Here is a 17,115-nt window from a genome sequence, read left to right on the forward strand (position 1 = left end):
AAACCCATTAATTATCAATTTTTTGAGACTGGTTTGGGATACAAGCTCTAAGGCTCCAAATGGGGTGAGTATGCTGTTATGGTAGCACAATACAAAGATTTTTTTACTTCCAATCACTAACCTTTGAAATGCTGTAACTTTCTTATGAATGCATAGAACATAATAAAATAGGTATATATAGATAGATAAAAGATTAATCTTTTAAATGAATGCAATATTTTTAGTATGCAATCATTATGTAATCAATTATTATGTAATTAGCGGCAACATCTGGGTAAGTTCACTCAAATGAATTTAGCTCTTTCATCTCTTTAACTATACAGAAAATTTTAACGAAATCTTAATCAACACATCATGGGCTTCAAAAGGGTGTCTCACATTGTCTCTATGGTGTTCCATTCTCTCATAAATCTCTAATTAGTATAAACATCCTAACCACATAAAAGAAGATAATGTTTAATTAGGTGTAAAATTTGTTCTATACATTCTATCTGAAATCTGAGACACCCTTTTGTAGATAATGGCCATAGGAACAACATATAATAAAATCAACCCTCTAGGGATACCTATGCAGAAGCTAATTTCATTTGAAAGTGGAAATTTGGTGAAAAATATTTTAGACACAGTTAACATTATAATTGGTTACATAATTGTTGCATAATACTAACATTGCATTAATTTGGAAGAGTAATCTGTTAGCTCTCCAAAACTACCACTTTTATAAATTTTCAAGCATTATTAAGAAAGTTACAGCATTTTAAAACTTGGGAGTTGGAGTTATAAAATCTTTGTATTGTGCTACCTTAAGAGACTGAAAAACATGTTTATATTCTTATAATAAATAAAACAAGAATGTGTCTATAGTACATGGATGCCACACATGTAATATTGTAGGTGGGGCATAAAAATAAGCATTAATTTATAAGTTTAAGAGATTAAAAACCTTTGTAGTATTTGACTTTGTACGTGTGCCAATTATCTGTATCTCTCTTCCATTCTTCAAACTCTGGTAAACTGTAAAAAGATTTCTCCTCTTTTCCTTTCGTCACCTACAATATAAACAATACAGGTGTAATAACTTTTAGTTCTTCTTATTCTTATAGTTGTTTGGTTTTATCTGATCAACCAATTTTCGTGGATTAAGGAAACACTTGAATGTTTGTGGATGTTTAATTTCGTGGTTTTGACATAGTCTGCATACATTCCCTTACAAAATTTGTAATATGATGAAATTTAAATTCATGGTTCCCCATACCCACGAAAATTGGTATCCAACAACATTAGTGAATCTACAATAGACAATGTCATAAATCATACCATGGCATCTAGTAAGTTAAATATTTTATAAGAACTGTTAATAAAGACAAAGACAAAATACACACAAGTAGTTCGTAGATCTATCCAACTTTTAATCAAACTGCCTTTCACCAAAATTTTAACCTTATTGTAGCAAGGGACAAAACTGTCAGATCTGATTTTAATTTAACCAGGAAATGCACAGAAGCCTTTCAGACTTTTAAATATTAATTAGGGCTATTCCAGAAAAAAATGTATGGGGGGTTGGAATGCAGTTTTTGTCAGCACCCGCCACCCAGACAATTGTAATTGAGAATAATCGTGCATTATAGTGTAAAAAATTGCTATGATACCCATCACCCATGTATTATTAATACAATGTGCCTCCCCCCCCCCCCCCCCCCCCCCCCCCCCTACATTTTTTTCTGAAAAAGCCCTTAGTAAAATTCATACCTTGACGATTGGAGTAATAAACTCCTCCACAACATTATTCTTCAAGAGATTTGGCCAGAAATGGTGAACAAAGTTAATTAAAAGGCCTTTGATATGTGAACCATCCTGATCCTGATCTGTCATTATCATGATCTTGCCATATCGTAGTGTCTTTAACTTCTCAGGACTGTCATATTTCTCTTTGAACTGAAGTCCCATGATCTTGATTACATTGTTGATCTCGGCATTGTCCATAATCTACAAATATAAATATTATCACTATTATACCAAATTTTCCTTTGGTCTTGCTGACTGATAATTTTGTTTCTCAGCACAATAGTGATATGAAAAGTATCGCTGGAATCTAAGGGGGCACATGGTGTGCAAGTTTTCTTGTTTGAAGTGTTAAACATTTGTCATATCTGTGCCATTTATCAAAGGCTTTACGGTTACCTATAGTTGTTAACTTTTATGTCATTTGACTCATTCAAAAAATCAACACATCTTCTTATTTTCATATTTATAGCAGATAAACAGCAAATACCAATTATCAAGTCTGTCATTTAAATGAACTACTTTGGTGGCATTAAATATTAGATGAAAAGATATCATACCTGTTTGTGAGTAGCTTCCCTGACATTGAGGAGTTTACCCCTCAGTGGAAACACACCATACTTGTCACGCCCCACTACACCCAGACCTGCCACAGCTAACGTCTTGGCTGAATCTCCTTCAGTCAGAATAAGAGTACAGTCCTTTGAATTTTTCGTTCCTGCATCATTAGCATCATCTAGTTTTGGTATGCCTTTTAATTTAGAATGTTTTGAACTATGGCATTTCTTGTTTAATTGAGATTGAGCCTTGAACTTCATCCAGCTTAGAATACTTTCAACAATACCACACTTGCTAACCTACAAAAATAGATTTTATTACCGTAAATTAATGCACAGTGATTAAGCTAATTCTTAAAAAAAAATAAAAAATTGTATAATACTATAAATGTTAAATTTTGTTATTTACTGTTGGTCACAAATTAGGAAATGAGTTCTTCTCGAATCTGACAGCCAATCTGATATGGAAGAAAATTTACAAAAAAAGCACTGCAAACCATGGATTTATATCCCTATACTCAACTTTCATAGTACATTAAGTCAAGGGTTCTTCTTGTAAAGTTAACTTTATTTACTTTAAGACGTTATTAAATTATACTTATATAAGTAAACTTTGTAATGTTTATTTTTTCTACGGTTTGAATAATCTCCCCTTAATTTTCTCAAAAAAATACTTGTACTTGTAAGTTGTTTTTTTACTAAGTTTTGAGTTGTAAAAACATACCTGAAATTTTTTTTCTAGTTAGCTCATAATTTTTTGTTTGTTCAATGATTTCTATCATTGATTGAACAGAGAAACTAATTGAGCACAGACCACTAATAATTCAACTGAAGTCCCATTATGTTTATATTTTCCCTTCTGAGGAAGAAATTCCGAAAAGAATATATACCTACAAAATTGCACTTGACGCATATTAAGTAAATATATGCACACTCATACCTGTGTAATGAATTTCTCATTTAATGTGCACCTTGATCCAAAACTTTTGGCTTGTAAAGTCATATTTTCCTTTGTCTGTGAGTCAAATGTTGGATTTTCTATCAAACAGTTTACAAATATCCACAAGTGATTTTTAACCTGAAAGTTAAAAAAAACAACATGCAGTTTGGGTATTTGTATACGATCAAATACATTAAAAACATATCCATCTATACTTTAGTTTTTTGTCAAAAATCACTATAAATACAAATTGAAGATACAATAAAAACTGAAGATTAGTATTTCCTAAACAAACCCTTAAAACCTTAACAGCAAACTGTGTGCGAAATTTGTGTCAAAACATTAAACTTAGCAGATTTATACATTCTAAAAAGTTAACACCATAATGGAAGTTTGCTTGCATATAGTTGCTAACATCCACTTAACTTGACCTTTGATGGACAGTTGTCTCATTGGTCATCAGTGTATTGATTGATAATTTAGTCTTAGATACACAATATTTCATTAGTTGTTAATGGCTTTGAACTAGCTGTCAGCACCTGCAAATACTACTAGATCTGTACTTAGTGTCATTTTTGTTGTTAAGAATGAAGGATGAATACATACCCTACCACACGAGTCTGTGTGGTTTTTTTTCTTTCTTAAGTTTCGATATAACAAGTTGAGCCTTTTCAACTGATTCTTATAGTTTGTTCTTATTTTGTGCTATTACACCTCTGTCTCAGGTAAGGGGAGGGCTTAGTGCTCACAAAAATGTTTAACCCCACAACAATCTTTACATGCTACTCAATTCAGGAGTTTGTACATCAGCGGTTGCCGTTGGTTCATGTCAGTCAAATTTGTTTTTCATATATTGTTAAATCACAATTTATTTTGGACCGCACACTTTTGAAATTTCTCATTTCCTATGTTACCTACCTGGAAAGGTTTAATGGCGACACCACCTTTGTTCTTTTTCTTGACAATTTCTATCAGCTTAGTAACAACATGGTCAGCTACATAATCAACATGTCTTCCTCCCTAATAAAAACCAATAGCACTCATAGAAAATTTAAATTGAGAATGGAAATGGGGAATGTGTCAAAGAGACAACAGCAGAAGGTCACCGATAATATGTTCATTTCATATTAGTAATCTTATACGACATATTATTCAACTACTCCATGAACCCATTTGAATGAGACTAGAAGATTTTACAATAACTAAAAACTAATATTCTTAAACCTATTAATAAACTGTATGCAGTTCAGGATTAAAATTTACAGTGATATAATGTATGTAGTTAAAGATTGCCAGAAAATGTTAACCTTTTTTCAACTTCCATCTAGGTAACAAAGACCAATAATTAAAATTAAACATCTCAAACAGAAATGGGAAAAAATGCTAAATTATAAAATTATATGCCAAAACTCTCTGGCAAAAAGATTAAAAATTTCAAAACATTTTTTTTTTTTATGTTCTTGTATCTTTCATTTGTTTATTTTATCCAGGACAAATTGCAATGCCACATTAACAATGCGAAAATTTAGGAAATGTAAATAATTAAATAATAATGATTTTAACCAGATACATACCTTTGTTGTGGCAATACTGTTAACAAAGCTGACTTGCTGAAAGCCTTTTTCACTGAGTGTTACTGCTATTTCCCATCGATCATTAGGAATTTCATGACATATTTTAAGTGGCATATTGTTATCATCCACTTTGTCTTTGATATACAAGTCCACATAATCTTTAAAGTTCTTAACCTACAAAAAGACAATTGTTTATAACCTAAAATAAAACATTTGATTGGTTTGTAGCTATTTCAGCTGTGAATATAAATTCTTCATTAATCAATATAAACAACTTTGGTTTTTTTTCAGTACAGAGGATCCCCAAAGTATAAAACTTGTATATATACAAGCTTTTTCAAAAATGATCATCCGTGAAAAACAAATCAAAAGTATATAAAAGCATGTCAGTAATGAAACACAATTTCTCAAGTGGATCTCTGATTAAGTATATTTAAGCTAAAATCTACAGAAATTAAACTGTTGCACACAAGAAAATTTGAATAAAATACATGTTTAGAAAAAAATAAAATAAAATATAAACTGAAATGTTACAATAGCCAGAAATTTATGAATATAAAATTTCTAAACCAGATGCCATTTGACCCATACTTAAATAGTATCAGTCGCCAGAAGACTTAATACATTGGTCATTGTAACACTGTCAGAGAGTTCTTGGAGGGATACTTACAGGTAATTTTTTGCCATTCAGGAACACTTTCACTCCTTTTGAAGCTGCTGCAATATCATAGGCTCTCCTTGTGAATAAATCAACCGTATCCTTATCTAACGATGACATCTTGAATTTTTGCAAGTCAGGGTAGAAAGTCACACTTGTAAAATCTTCATTTTTGGAATCTGTAATAGTAGGTTCTTTTGTTTTCCCCATGTTGTCTATCCACGTCTAAAAAATCAAATAAAATAAAATGAATTTAAAATAAAATGATAATTTTTTCTTCTATGAAAACTTAAATTCCAGGATTTAATAATGTATAATTTATAATGCTAGTACTCAAAACCTGGCATCCTTCAGTATAAACATTGTGTGGTGTATTGAAAAAGTGCTCAATTAAGTAAAACACCTACCTGTTTAAATGCTTTGTGGTAGTCCTTTGATGATGTTTCTACAATGAACTTTGTACTGAAGATATTACACAGCTTAGCACCATATCCATTACGACCACCTATCAAAACAAAAGAAATATTGTAAGTTTTAAGCCAGTGATTAAAATCAATAAAACATCACATTTAGATGTTGCCTATTTTCATCACTAGCATGACTAGTGAGCATATATAAGACAGAAAGACATACTGAGGGAAGAACAGAGATGGAAGACCAGCATGTAAATTATTTTTTGGCCTAAAGATTAAGATAGCACAATAAAAAATAATTAAAGTAAAATAAAACTATGATGTCTTCATGTTCATAACATACAATATATAACCAAGTTGTAAATTTGAAGGATATTATGATCATTGGTCATTTAATTTTAGAGTAATTCACCAAATAAAACTGGACCCCCAACCTTTGTATTGACCAGATCTTACCTGTAACTTTTTTCTCTGTGTCATCATAGTTACTGGAGGTAAGTAGATGACCAAAGATCATAGTGGGTACAAACATCTTTTCTGTTTTGTGTTCAACAACAGGAATCCCTTTTCCATTATTCCAGATTTTTATTTTATTGTTTTCCCTAAAAAAAGAAAAATATATTGTTTGTTAGATGTTTGATATGAAAATTGATAACAACATTTTCATAACTATGGAGAGATACTTAACGCCTTTGCGCTTCTTTAAGTTGTTTTTTGTGCTTTGTATTGATCTGACAAGTATAGCCTTTTCAACTGATTTTTATAGTCTGTTGATATATTGTTCTGTAACAACAGTGTCCCATGTTACATGCATAACTCCACCACATTATGTGTGTGTGTCCCATGTTACATGCATAACTGCACCACATTATGTGTGTGTGTCCCATGTTACATGCATAACTCCCCCACATTCTGTGTGTGTTTGTCCCATGTTACATGTATAACTCCACCACATTCTATGTGTGTACAGTACGTGTAGGGACTTAATTTTATGAATGCCTTAATCCGTCTAGATGTCAGACTAGACGGACAGTTGTCCCAGTGTAATAAACACCTGCTGTGCAATATCCAGGTGGAAGGTCGTAAATCAATCTGTACCAGCTTAATTAAAATTTGATTTTACCTGTACAGATATGTTAGTATTTAAGGAGGATAGATATTAATGTAAACTATTGTTTTGTATATTTGAGGAGAAAAAAAATAAAATATAATTTTAAAATAAATATCATGAATAAGGGATCAAGTTTTTTTTATAACTTGAAAATAAAATAAAAACGATTTTTAACAATGATTGTAAAAAATGTGTTGCCAATTATTTTAATAGTGTTAGTGCCAATAAACTATTTTTATTTGTAAATTGTAAATATTTCACTTTATTTAAAATTTATTAAAATTTTAACAACCAGGACCGTTTACAATCGAAGAATTCTAAATAAAAATTTTGAGACATCAATCCCGTAATTTTACGAGTTTCCGTTGATGGTTTTAATATTTCCCCGTATAAACGTCTTGTTTATTTATGTTATTTATAGAAACACAATTTTGTAAAATATGTTAATAAATTGAATGTAGGCATTATGAATAAACTGTAATTTTCCTTTTGATACCAAGTTCCCCGTTAGAACCTCTATGTCTTTTCACAACTGTCAATCATTTCTCGCAAGTAAAACAATTCGGGAGTGATAATATTTTACATATAATAGTTAAAAAAAGACTAGAGTTTATTTTGATTAAATGTAGATAGATAGATACTTTATTCTCTAAAAACTAGTTTACAGAGAAAAAATGTAGAAGGATTAAATTGATATTCTGGAAAATCAATTGTTAATGCATCTCAATCAAGAGCCTCAGTACGGACAATACTGTCAATCATTTAACATCAAATTTAATCATGAATAGATTTTCCCACGGTTATTTAATAAGGTCACCTGTGTTTAATGTTACGATATTTCCCGCCATATAAAAATTTCATGCAGTGAACGAAAATCAATATTAGCTATTTTTAGCATTCAATATTGTGAGCAAAGTCAGTTAAAGTTCAACCATAATATGCACACGCAGTTGATCACTGATATGTTTAACTGTGTCATTTGGTCTCTTGATCTGACAAGTATAGCCTTTTCAACTGATTTTTATAGTCTGTTGATATATTGTTCTGTAACAACAGTGTCCCATGTTACATGCATAACTCCACCACATTATGTGTGTGTGTCCCATGTTACATGCATAACTCCACCACATTATGTGTGTGTGTCCCATGTTACATGCATAACTCCCCCACATTCTGTGTGTGTTTGTCCCATGTTACATGTATAACTCCACCACATTCTATGTGTGTACAACAAAATGTATGTTCCATGTTACATGCATGTATAACTCCCCCACATTCTGTGTGTGTTTGTCCCATGTTACATGCATAACTCCCCCACATTCTGTGTGTGTATGTTTGTCATTTGTTTTCTGTTTATCATATTTGTTATTATTTTATTGTTTAATACATAAACATGATAAATAGTAAATAATTTGTTTTACATTGTCATTTTGAGGCATTTTACAGCTAGCTATGGGAATTGCTCAATCAGGTGACCTATAGTTGTTAACTTCTACTTCATTTGGTCTTTGGTGAAGAGTTATCTCATTGGCAATTATACCACATCTTCATATTGATATACTCATTAAGATACCTGTTGACAGCAAAGTCAAGTATATCTGGATACAATGGAATAGGGACATACAATGTCTCAATAAGAGGCTCTTCTGCTCTTCTGATTAGAGTAGATTTTCTTTTAATCAAATATAGTTGTTTAAAAATTTGGAAATTTTAATAATTTTGATAAACATGTGAAATATAAATCTGAAATTTTACTGTTTTTTTTCAAGTTATAGAGCCATTCATTGTTGTTGTCCTTGGCACCAATAAGTTTGGAATGAAGATAATAGTATTATCATGGGTAAATGATGTCATTGTTATCCCAAATTTTGCACCAAGCCTTCAACATTTTTGTGTCTTAGAACACTTTTTGAGGTTCAATTCAGTCTTCACGCTGAGTGGCAGCCTAGGCTTGTAAAATAACTGTTGGGCCTGTAAAAATCATATCTACAGGCCAACAGAATCCAACGAAAAAAAAATCATAAAATTGAGCTCCAGGCCTGTAGATTTAGTAGGCCTGTATATTTATCTAGGAATTAATACTTACGAATCAATTTCAATTTTTATACAGTTCATTGTAGGATCTCTCTGTTTGTTATCAGAAGCATTGACTGAAGAATAAAAACAACATGATAAAGTATTAAAATTCCTTAAATTAATGTTTTAAGGGCTATAGGATATAACTTTAAAATTCAGTTATGTGTGACATATCGAGGTGAACTTCTACGTAATTTGGTGGAGAGTTTACTCATTGGCAATCATTTATCATCTATGTTTTTATTATAATTACATAAAGAGAAGTAAAACAAGAATATGCCCAAAGTATATCTGTATATGAATGCCCAACTTGCACTATCATTTTCCATCTTCAATGGACCGTAAAATTGGGTAAAAAATATTTTGGTATTAAAATTAGAAAGATCATACCATATGGAACATATGTACTAAGTTTCAAGTTGATTGGACTTCAACTTCCTCAAAAATACCTTGACCAAAAACTTTCACCTAAAACTCCCACTTTCATTTTCTATGTTCAGTGGCCCATGAAATTGGGGTCAAAAGTCTAATTTGGCTTTAAAATTAGAAAGATCAAATTATAAGCAACAAGTGTACTAAGTTTTAAGTTAATTGGACTTCAGCTTCATCAAAAACTTTAAACTGAAACGGGACAGACAGACCAATCCTAAAGCTCAATTTACCTAAAATTTCATCAAATATTTTGTAAAGTCCTGGTACAAATGTGATCTCTCTGTTCACCATATGACCTGCTTCGTCATCATAAACCCACATTGCCTGTAATAAAATTGATCAAAATTTAAAATTATGAAGTTATATTCAGATGTTGCTCTCTTTTCAATTTGTCATTTTAAGCCCTTATAAAAAATATTTGTTTTTCAAAAACCATTTATTTCATTGAAATCATTCATTGCATGCCAAACAAAAATTGAAGCACTTTTGAAACACATATTTGTAATCCAATCTGTTTTAAATATTATTAAAACATTCTGACAATTTTTTCATATAAGTTTAGTTATTTCCCCTGATGAAAATAAAGCACTGGTCATTTGTTGCTTGTTCAAATCAAACTTCTTTGTACAATTTGGAAATAAGTATGGCGTTCATTATCACTGAACTAGTATATATTTGTTTAGGGGCCAGCTGAAGGACGCCTCCGGGTGTGGGAATTTCTCCCTACATTGAAGACCTGTTGGTGACCTTCTGCTGTTGTTTTTTTATTTGGTCGGGTTGTTGTCTCTTTGACACATTCCCCATTTCCATTCTCAATTTTATTCTTGCATATAAAAGGTTCTTTTGGTATCCGACACAGTTCATATGTTATCTTGTATCCTAATGTTCTTCTTCCTGAGGAGACATACCCATGAGGCCCAAAAAAAAATAGATGTCTGTTTTCTGCTGCAAAGGCAAAAAAATCAGGGTCGGTAGGTCAGGATTTTTTTTTGCACTCCCTGTCAGATTTGCAGTAGGTTTAATGTCATGTTCGGTTAGGGTCCTGAACCCAAAAATGATTTATTCTCTTTAAAGAAGCTTTAATTGAATTATCCTCTCTGCAGACATTTTTGAAACCTTAATTGTAGCACATTTGTGCTGGGAGCAGTCATTTGATTGTTTGGGCATAGTAAGATACAGATCTGGATCAGACTGGAAACGACTTTTCCGAACCGGAAATTTTTTTTCCCCCGGATTTGAATAAAAAAATCTAGGGTCTGGGGTTTTGAGTCAGGGTCGGTCAGGGAAACAGGAATCAGACAGATATTTTTGTTTGCCTGATCATTAAAAAGACAAACCTGTGTTAAAGTTTCCACTGAACCAATGTATGAATCAGGTCTAAGTAATATATGCTCCAGCTGGGATTTTTTCTGGTAAATTCTTTCAACAGACAATCTTTTCTTTGATGCTTTAGAGCCTGCATCTCCACCACCAGGCAAATGAACTTCATCCATGTTCTCAGATTCAACCATTTTCTTTTTATCAGCTTTAGAATTCATATTGTCAAACAAAGTCTGAAACATAAAATTTACAAGAATGATAAAAGTCAGAAAATATAATCTTTGAGAGTTTCCAACCTAAACTCTATAGTTTTGGTACATTTTTTTTACATGTATCAATCATACATGTATATGCAGGTTGCGAGTTTTTGTAAAATTATTATTCTGAATCATGTTAACAATAACAGGCTGAATAGCATAGCTATGTCTCTTTTTGTAGCATAAATGTTGCAGAGAACACAAAAAGTAAATACATGTACTTAGTAAGCGTACTTTAATAGTCTTTGCTAATGCATATATATAGTCTTATACTTAAAGGGAAAAATTTTGATATTTAGTTTCCAGACAAGTAGATGAAAAAGTTTTCTGTGCAGACTGGTCCTAAGAGAGATGTATCAAAATGGTAAATTTTGCAAACATACATGTAGCAACATTTTTTTAGCAAACTATAAAATAAATTACGTGATTGCCTTGCTCTTCTTTGGCATAAAGACTAATAATAATTTCTATATTTATAAGAATTAAATTTCTGGACCCCATGGCTAAAAATTAAGTCCTTCCTAATTACTTAAATGAGAACCCTGTTCATCAAAGAGGGGGTAGTACCTTTTACTGGAGGTCAGATCCAGTGCTTTTATACTTGGGATTTCGGATTGTCAGGATTTAAATTTCATTAAATTCAGGACATCAGGATTAAATGATTTTAAGCAGTGATTTTGCTAGCGCTCGTCACTTTCGTATTTTACGAAAAGGTTTTCAAATGACGAAAAAATTTCATTTTAATTTCGTCACTTAAATTTGGAAAGTGTAAAAATATTTACACATCAAAATACTAGAATTCTACCTATCTTTATGTTTCTGACAAGTTTATGACCCTCAGGTAATTAACATTTACCAAAGGTGTTTAAAGCTGTGATGACAAGTAATCCGCCTATCGCCAATCAGATGGGTCACCAATCCCTTAATTATTATTATAAAACCTCATAAATGACCATCATAATAAGTTTAAATCAGTCAGTCAGCATTTCATTTTAATAATTTCTCACAATTATGTCGTATTTTCGTCATTTGAACAAAATTGATAATCTTCCCGGACATTTCAAATTTATTTTAATTTCAATATTTCCCTTACGATCATAATTTACAGTTTGCTTGTCGTAATTTTGTCATTTTAACGTATTTTCGTCATACTTTATGTAAATATTCATCAAAAACTTTCGACAACTTTGATTAAAAAGAATGAACTTTATTCAAAACGTAATTATTTTCACTTGCAAACAGGTGCTTCCTGTTCTATGTATTGCGCATGCGTAAAAGTTCATAGATGAATCCGGTTTTATTCTGAAATTATTATTCAATTGTCACTTCCTGTTTTCATTTCATTTCTTTTAAAAATTGAAACTAAACGTGATCTACAGTCTACAGTCATTAGAATCGTCACATTAAGTATAGATGCAGTTCCTACTATCCAATATTAAAGAAATTGAGACCAAATAGATATTTAAACGTATTTTCAAGGATATAAATGATTGTGACGTGAAAAAGTCGTTACAAGTTCATTTGTGCAGTGGTTTAAAAAATAGAGGCACCCAACTTTTGTTGATCAGGGGTGTGCCCTGAAAATAATTAAAGTGAAGTTGTGAACCATATTACCAGACCTCTGTTCTTATCTTCATATCTTAGCATCACATCAGTCAATTCATTCAATATTGCCAATAACTGCCTACATTAGCAACCCTAAAGTCTTCAAAGATCCTTGACTAGTCCTTTAAGGACTTGCATGGACATATATGTATAGCTAGTTTCATACCTGCCAACTGTCACTATTTGCGGGGGATTTCCCCCATGGGGGCTCCCAAATTGAAATTTTGAAAGAGCAATTTTGTCCATAAATTTAAACAAATCAGTCCATTTTACAATAACTTAGTTTATAAATGTATGAAGAAGCCAAAAAACAACATTGAAATGTAATTGAAGGCCCCCTTGAAGGTTTTTTAGGAGTATGACAACTTTTTGGCTAGTATCCTCTTTTTGTTGGTTACGTTAACCTTTATGTGTTTTTCAAGAATGAGTTACACTGGTAGACACAGTTCAATCCGACAATCATGTAAACAATGACTGTCAAGTTTGTAGAACAAAAAAGTCTTTTGTACAATTGGTAACCCTTTTAATGTTGAGAAAAAAGTCCTCTTAAGTCTGATGTAAATTATACAGAGATTCTTTTGAAACGATAAACTATCATCTATCCTTCAACCCCGCAAGTTCGTCCACCATCATTGTTTTCATTTATCGCGCATGCGGAAGACCCGTGACGTCACTTACCAGCTGATCAGCGTTCTATATATAGTAAAGAACAATGTGGAAAAGTGAAACCAAAACATGAGATTGAAACAGGTAAATAATCATAAAATAAAAAAATCTTTGTCAAAACCGCCATTTTTACTAATTCCCTTTTCTATCTATCTTTAAATGGATTTTTTAATAGTAAAACACAGGGGAAATCCCTTCTAAACTGAGTTGCCGATTTGTTTACATTCCAGTGATCAAGACTGGTGACCTATAAAAGTATGTCAGGCCAAGCATACGTAAAAATCGTATCTCACAAATATGGAAATTTTAATGAATTTTTTTCACAGATTATGAAAAATTCTGGAAAAATGATGAATTATCGCTATAAAATGGCTTCTATTGCTGAATGTGATTTTTCCCACAGCATCATGGTTGCTCAAAAAGCTAAGGCTTTGTTAATTCCAGACCAATATTTACAATAGAGGGCTTAAAATCTAGCTGAGAATTTACACTTTACATACAAAGAAATAGATATACACACATACACAATGTTAAAACAAAAAATACAGCAATAAACAAAAGAAATCTCATTACATTTCAGGCTAAACCTACCTTCCTCAGACATGATAAAAAGTACAGGTTGTACAGTCCCACGGCTTTGACAAATGCATACATATCAGTAAAGAATAATGAAATGTCACAAAGAAAAGCAGCTCTGATAGAATCACTGGCAAAATAAGTCCAGATTGTGTCACCACTGGAAGGGCACCTGTCTTTTCGCTTGAAGAGGAGGCACGCATTGTGGAACATGTGAAGTCCATGGCTTCATATGGATATGGGTACACTAGACAAGAAGTTACAGATCTAGCTACTGATTTTGCCCACACAATCAAAATAAAACCAAGGAGTGAAGAATTTACCTTGAGATGGTTTGAGGGTTTCATAAAAAGATGGCCAGAACTTAGAGTTGTTAAACCTAGAAGTTTGGAGATTCTTCGTGCAAAATGTGGTTCTGTTGCTAATGTTGAAAAATACTTTGCAAGCTTAACGGAAGTCGTCCTAAAATACAATCTTCAAGATAAACCACATCTCATATTTAATGTTGATGAGAAGGGTATAACACTGAATCACAAACCACCTAATGTTGTATCTGGAATTGAATGTACCACATCATCAGTAACATCTGGAAGGTCTAGTACTACCACCATACTTGGATGTGGCAGTGCCTCAGGATTTGCTGTTCCTCCATATTTTGTATTTGAAGGGAAAAGATTGAATAATGAATTAATGAAAGGTGCAACACCTGGTGCTGTTGGTGCAGTATCAGACTCAGGATGGTCCAATACCAACATATTCAGACAATATTTAACAGATCATTTTCTTAAATACATACCTGGTAGAAACAATGACAACGTACTTCTTCTCCTCGACGGACATAAATCACATGTAGCAGTTGATATAATTGAATGGGCACAGGAACATCACATCATCATTCACGTCTTACCAGCTCATACCTCACATATTTTACAACCTTTGGATGTTGGATGTTATGGGCCGTTGCAGCGTATTTACGATAATGAATGTCACAAAACCATACGTAAAAACTCCTCAGTAATAACCAAATATAATATATGTGAACTAGTCTGCAAAGCATACCAGAAAGCACTGTGCCCAGAAAACCTTCAGTCAGCATTTAGAAAGACTGGAATATACCCCTTGGATAAGACTGTCATCAACCAAGATCAACTGAAACCATCAGAGGTATTTACAAGAAATGAGGAATGTAAAGAAACTACAGAAACTACAGAAACTACAGATGAACCAAAAACAGATGAGATCCAAATGCAAGAAGTCATATTAGTCGATATGAATAGAGAAGTAACAGAAGCTGTTGAAAGTGCTGTGACTGTAACTGTGACTGATGTTGTTGAAGATATGCAAGACCATGATACTGATGTACCACACTTCTTTGCGGAACGAATAAACAAACTAAAAAAAATGAAGTCCGAAAATGACAAGAAAGAAAGAAAAACACTTGGAAAGATTGTCTCTGGTATGCCAATAACTGAAAGTGAGGTAGCAGAAAAGGTTAAACAGCACGTTGAAAACCAAGGAAAAAATAAACCAAGCAACCAGAGTTGTAAGAAAACTGGAAAACAAAATAAAAAGAATACGTCCACTTCTGCTTCATCACTTACATCAGGACCTAGCCACACTAAACTTCGACCTAGCAACATAATTAATAAACCAGGACCTAGTCACAAGTCTCCAAAACCAGGACCTAGTCACATATACATTGATGATTCCATGGACTTCAGCGATACAGACGATGAAGACATTCCAGAAGTCGAATTATGCTGTGTGTGTAAACAGTTTACCCCCAATCAAATTAGACTTGGGGTTGGTGTTGAACTTACCAAATGGGTGCAGTGTGACAATTATAGGTGCAAGCACTGGACACATCTGAAATATTGTACAGAATTGAGGGCTGCGAGGAGAAATACCAAGTTTTACTGCATGCATTGCAAGGACATGGAATAGACAATTTTGCCAAATTTTCTTGTTATTGTTACTTGTTGAAAATTTTATTGTTAATTATTTATTTTTGTTGATTTTTTTCAATACTTACCCTTTTAAATTAACTTTGAACAAAAAATGCGAAATGCAATGTGTTTAGCCGAACCTGTGTGACGTAACAAGGTTGTACATCCGGTGGACGAAAGTAGAACAGGCATTGATTTCAAGTAAGTGTTCACTTTTCCATTTCCGTTATACTACGGTCTTCTGTTGATTCTTTTTCATGCCAAAGATTAGAATTTTATTGAATCTTTATTACTGCAAATTATCGGGAATATACGGGAAACGTATCTGAAATGGTACCGCGATATTCGTTAGGTGGACGAACTTTGGGGAGTGGAGGATAGTTTAAAATAAAAATTGAAGGAAAACTTAATTTCCAACTGTAAAGAATCAGTCTGCCCCCTGGAAATCACCACCTACCATATTGCAACCTGATGATAGTTGTATGTGACTTCATATAATATTCCTCATTTTATGATTTACTGTATTCTGTATTTTTTGATTTACATTCATAAAACCCTCCCCCTTTTTTTGGTAGAAATATTTCAAAGTTCTATAACTTGCATGCATGAAAGATGACTGTAAAATGTATCTGAAAACAGAAACAGTATGACATGACTGGTATACATTTACCCTCAAAGGACTTGTAGCCATTGCAAGGCTTAGATGTATCTAAAAGCTCACTCCGCTGAACAGCTGAATGTGATGTTACTTTTCCGTTTAAATCTAGTGCGCTAAAAACAACCAATCAAATCACATGGATCAATCACATGACCGGTCTAGAAGTTCATGACCTCAAGATAAAGAAATAAACACAGACCCTTCAGTAGTCATTTTAACCTGGATTAGAAACCGTCAATAATTAATCGGAACATAAGTACTTACAACCCATTCAAGGCTTGCCTGTGCCATTGTTGCCTTGCTTCAAGCACATAAGATGAAAAAATCTAATTAACATAAACGATCCGCAAAATCCAAGAGGTTTTCGGTCGCCCCTATTTTTTTATTTGTCACAAGACACCAATCAGCAATCCGTCTTATTTGTTTTAATTTAAAAATATTTCCAAAATTAACAACCAGACGTCATGTTTGCTAGAATATATTAATTCTTGTAGGAATCGTTAAATATTTTCAACGGGTTTCTGTTAAATGTCCATTGTTTGCT

At 32.5% G+C, this 17,115-nt stretch overlaps 2 protein-coding genes across 5 annotated transcripts in view; one reads left to right on the plus strand and one right to left on the minus strand.

Annotated features, from left to right (window-relative positions):
- The window catches only part of LOC134695436 (DNA topoisomerase 2-alpha-like), a 36,679-nt gene extending 19,565 nt beyond the window's left edge, over positions 1-17,114 (minus strand). For 3 of the 4 annotated variants that reach the window (XM_063556687.1, XM_063556685.1, XM_063556684.1), the window contains exons 1-13: positions 16,836-17,114; positions 10,881-11,096; positions 9,774-9,867; positions 9,122-9,185; positions 6,381-6,526; positions 5,919-6,016; positions 5,524-5,736; positions 4,854-5,027; positions 4,198-4,299; positions 3,280-3,417; positions 2,343-2,639; positions 1,750-1,986; positions 944-1,049 (exon numbers count right to left, since the gene is read on the minus strand). In XM_063556687.1, the coding sequence (XP_063412757.1) occupies positions 944-1,049; positions 1,750-1,986; positions 2,343-2,639; positions 3,280-3,417; positions 4,198-4,299; positions 4,854-5,027; positions 5,524-5,736; positions 5,919-6,016; positions 6,381-6,526; positions 9,122-9,185; positions 9,774-9,867; positions 10,881-11,096; positions 16,836-16,862 (1,912 nt within the window). In that variant the 5' untranslated portion in view covers positions 16,863-17,114. Of the gene's footprint in view, positions 1-943; positions 1,050-1,749; positions 1,987-2,342; positions 2,640-3,279; positions 3,418-4,197; positions 4,300-4,853; positions 5,028-5,523; positions 5,737-5,918; positions 6,017-6,380; positions 6,527-9,121; positions 9,186-9,773; positions 9,868-10,880; positions 11,097-16,583; positions 16,760-16,835 lie in introns of those variants that run through there. The other variant, XM_063556686.1, reaches the window with a different exon arrangement.
- LOC134695264 (tigger transposable element-derived protein 1-like) lies at positions 13,461-15,911 on the plus strand. The gene is made up of 2 exons (XM_063556483.1): positions 13,461-13,475; positions 14,076-15,911. The coding sequence occupies exons 1-2, from the start codon at positions 13,461-13,463 to the stop codon at positions 15,909-15,911; spliced, it is 1,851 nt and encodes a 616-aa protein (XP_063412553.1).
- Position 17,115: the final 1 nt, after the last annotated feature.

Source organism: Mytilus trossulus, chromosome 13, assembly GCF_036588685.1.
Source record: "Mytilus trossulus isolate FHL-02 chromosome 13, PNRI_Mtr1.1.1.hap1, whole genome shotgun sequence".
Lineage (NCBI taxonomy): Eukaryota > Metazoa > Mollusca > Bivalvia > Mytilida > Mytilidae > Mytilus > Mytilus trossulus.